A 3,851-nucleotide genomic window follows, 5' to 3' on the forward strand; every position below is an offset into this window, starting at 1 on the left:
AGTAATTTTTCTCTATCCTTCTTTATGGCTTCCTGTCATGGGCCACACAGGTTTCTTCCCCCTTCTCCCTGTGCCCTGTGCTTGAGCTGGCAAAAGAAAGGGTCTCGGATGCCTCTTGCAGGTGCTTCAGCCATGTTCCTTTTTTTACAAAAAGAACAGGAGGACTTGTGGTACCTTAGCGACTAACAAATTTATTTGAGCATGAGCTTCCATGAGCTACAGCTCACTTCATCGGATGCATAGAATGCAGAGTATAGTTATTAGAAATTTATACATACAGAGAACATGAAAAGGTGGAAGTACCCTTTCCAACTCTAATTGGCTTATTAATTAAGAGGAGTTTTTATCAGCAGAGGAAAAAAAACTTCTGAAGTGATAATCATGATGGCCCATTTCGTAGAGTTGACAGTTTTTCTATTTACTTCCAGGTAATTGATGAAAATATTGAATAGCATCGGGCCTAGAAATGATCTCTGCACAACCTCATTAGAAACATCACCTGTTTCCCCCCCCACCTCCGACAATGGCCCCTTGACAACAGCTTTCCGAGATCTGTCAGTTAGGCAGTTTTTAGTCCATTTTACATACACTCTACTGATGTTGTATAGTGTTCAGTTTTTATCTGAATGTTTTCCACTAGTAAATCAAATGTTTCAGAGAAATCAAACTTTATGTATCTGAGTGGTCCCTTTGATCAACCAAACCTGTGCTCTCATTAAGGGATAAATATGTTAATCAACTCTGTTGTTGATTGGCATTAACTAAATTCCTAGACTTCTTTTTAACTAATCCCAGACCAGCTATTTGATTGTTTCCTCATCTTGTCAAATCTTTTTTTCAAAACTTTCCATTTTCCTTTTTATGTTTAACACAGACCTGCCCTGTATTCATCTCTCTTTTTTTAACTCTGCTGCTGCCTGATTGTTTATTTCTGGTTCCGAATGAGATTTGTGGTGGATCGGTCAGTTCGTAACCCTGGTGTTCGTATCTCTAAGGTTCGACTGTAGATGCTCTTATACTCCCTCCTTGACTGCTAATGGACTGGAAAGTATTTTCTCACCTCATGTGATATGAGTACCTCATACTGTTTCTTTCCAAATTCAGAACGAATATATTTACTGAAGAAATCTACCTTTTTTGCAACATTACATGTTTTCTTTCTCCTCTAGGAATTGGCCTAAGCCTTTTTGAGTATTTCTTTGGTTTTTAATATACTGAACAACCTCCTTTGTGATCCTGAGACCTGCCACACATGGATTTTTCCCTCATGTCTTTACTGTCCATGATCAATTTTCACAACTTCAATTTTGTATTATTTGCTATTTATTTACCTTTTTTTTCATGAGTTATATATTGCTCTTCTCCCTCCCGCCCTGCCCTACTTAAAAATGTTTTCGCTTTGACACTGAAACACGTGTTTGTCCAAAGCCGTCCACTTCTTTGACTATGGAATTGTGACTTTCTAGCTATCTAATAAATGCTTCTTATAGAATTTCAATTTTCACTTCCCAATTTTCTGTCTAATTTTTTCCTCCCAATAAGTTTTTCTGACATTTTGCCTCAGCTTTGAGGAACTAGCTCTTGTGAAACACTAAGTGTCTACAGGTATTACTGTTAGGGAATAGTTCTCTGTTTGACCATTTGAATGTAATCACCTTTATTTTTTTATTTTCCCCTCCTCTATCACACACCCCCGTCTTTGTCTCTCAATCCAGGAATATTTACTGCGACCATCACCCGAGACCCTGGGCACATTCAGAAAGTCCAGTGGATGTACAATATATGCAGGAGACACCATTCTGCCTCAGAGTTGGACACCTTCTCCCCTACTCCATGTCAGTTTCCAACACAACTCACTTCACCAACCCCTCCACCTTCATTCTGCTGGGCATTCCTGGCCTGGAGGCGGCCCATGCCTTGATCTCCATCCCTTTTTGCACCATGTACGCCATAGCTATCTTGGGAAACTTCACAATCCTGCTAATAGTGAAGAGGGAGACGAGCCTCCATGGGCCCATGTACTATTTCCTCTGCATGCTGGCTGTCACCGACCTGGTCTTGTCTACGTCCATCCTGCCCAAAATGCTGAGCATCTTCTGGTTGAATTCCAGGGAGATCAATTTCAGTGCCTGCCTCACCCAGCTGTACTTCATTCACTGCTTCTCAGTGACCGAGTCTGGGATCTTTGTGGCCATGGCTTTTGATCGCTACGTGGCCATCTGTCATCCCCTGAGACATTTCACCATCCTGAGAAACTCTGTGGTGGCAAAGATCGGCCTGGCCGTGGTGCTGCGTGGAGGCATGCTTGTACTGCCCTGTCTCCTCCTGGCGAGGCAGTGGCCATATTGCAGAACCAACATCATCCCTCACTCGTACTGCGAGCACATGGTCATGGTGAAACTGGCATGCGCAGACATCCGCATCAGCAGTTACTACGGACTCTTTTTGGTATTCTTTGTGACCGGTGTGGATGTGTTTTTTATCGCCATGTCCTATATCCAGATCCTCAGGGCCATCTTCAGCCTCCCCACAAAGGACGCTCGGATCAAGACTTTGGGGACCTGCAGCTCCCACCTCGGTGTCATTTTAGCCTTTTACATCCCGGTTCTCTTCTCCTTACTCACACACCGGTTTGGGCATAATGTGCCCCTTCATTTCCATATTCTCATGGCCAATGTGTACCTCCTGGTGCCCCCCATGCTGAACCCCATCATCTACGGGGTGAGGACCAAAGAGATTCAGGACAGGTTTCTCCATCTCTTTACTCATAAGCGGATGTAAATGTTTTCTGCTGGTGCTCTGGATCTCAGAAAAAGCTCTTTGTGGAGCTGGCTGGTAACATGGTGCTGGGCCCTCTTCCCCGAGTCACTTCTTAGACGGTCAAAAAGATATTAAATCCTTTCCTGCTCTTACTGTGCTGTGTCAATGTGATAAACAGGGGAATTGCTCTGTGTTCAACTCCTTAACCCATCGGGATGCCATCTTTCTCATTTCTGTTAAATGGACCCCTGAAGCTCTGCCCTCCGCCCAATTCCTTCCTCCAATGCCCAGTCCATGCTCCACATGTCACCTCAAGCCTCCAACCATTTCTGTGCTTTACCCCAAAAGGCCCCGCCCCTCTTGTTCACTCCTCTCCGTCTCTTCCACCCTCACTCACCGAATCACCTCCCTCTCCCACCACCTCAGCGGGGCTCCATAGGATCCGGGGGGGGGGACTGGAGCTGCTGCAGCCTTAGAAAGAGCCTGCAGTGAGTACAGTGAGGACACAGTGTCTGGCCGACATGCCACTTAGGAGCAGAGAGGGAAGCCAGGGTGAGATTATGCATCATACAGGATGTGGGCCCTACAGCTCATATACAAAATTCTGAGGGCATAGACCATTGTATGACTTATTTCTTTAGCTTCTGGCTCCCTTTTGTTCCTCCTGCAATGGGGATGGGCTGGGAGCTGTTTTCCCTGAGCCAGGCCTTGCGGACAGGGCAAGGGATCAGCTTTGAAGCTAGGTGGACAGCTTTGAAGCAACAGCGGAGAGAGGCAGAAGGATCAGCCCCTGTTTTATCTGGGAAGCTGGGATGCTGGACAGAGGCTGGGGTGGCTGCAGTAGCTCACATGGAGGGAAATAAACCACATACCTGCCATTAGCTGGGTATTTACAAAAATACACGGCACCTTATCTGTAAAGGTTATGATCTACTGAATATATTCATCCCAGTTGTATGCATGCATCATTTTTCTATTTGAAGTTATGAATACTGGCCATGTACTTGTTTAATTTTAAGTAGTCTCAGTGAAGCAGTTGGTTAGCTTCCTGAGAAAAGACTATTCTCAGTAAGTGCCCAATGAAGAAACAC

At 44.9% G+C, this 3,851-nt stretch overlaps 1 protein-coding gene across 1 annotated transcript; it reads left to right on the forward strand.

Moving 5' to 3' along the window:
- The first annotated feature begins 1,782 nt into the window (after positions 1–1,782).
- On the forward strand, positions 1,783–2,781 carry LOC140914268 (olfactory receptor 52J3). Its single transcript, XM_073351728.1, has one exon. It carries the CDS (start codon positions 1,783–1,785, stop codon positions 2,779–2,781), a length of 999 nt encoding a protein of 332 aa, XP_073207829.1.
- Positions 2,782–3,851: the final 1,070 nt, after the last annotated feature.

This window comes from Lepidochelys kempii, chromosome 1 (assembly GCF_965140285.1).
Source record: "Lepidochelys kempii isolate rLepKem1 chromosome 1, rLepKem1.hap1, whole genome shotgun sequence".
In the NCBI taxonomy this organism is placed as follows: domain Eukaryota; kingdom Metazoa; phylum Chordata; order Testudines; family Cheloniidae; genus Lepidochelys; species Lepidochelys kempii.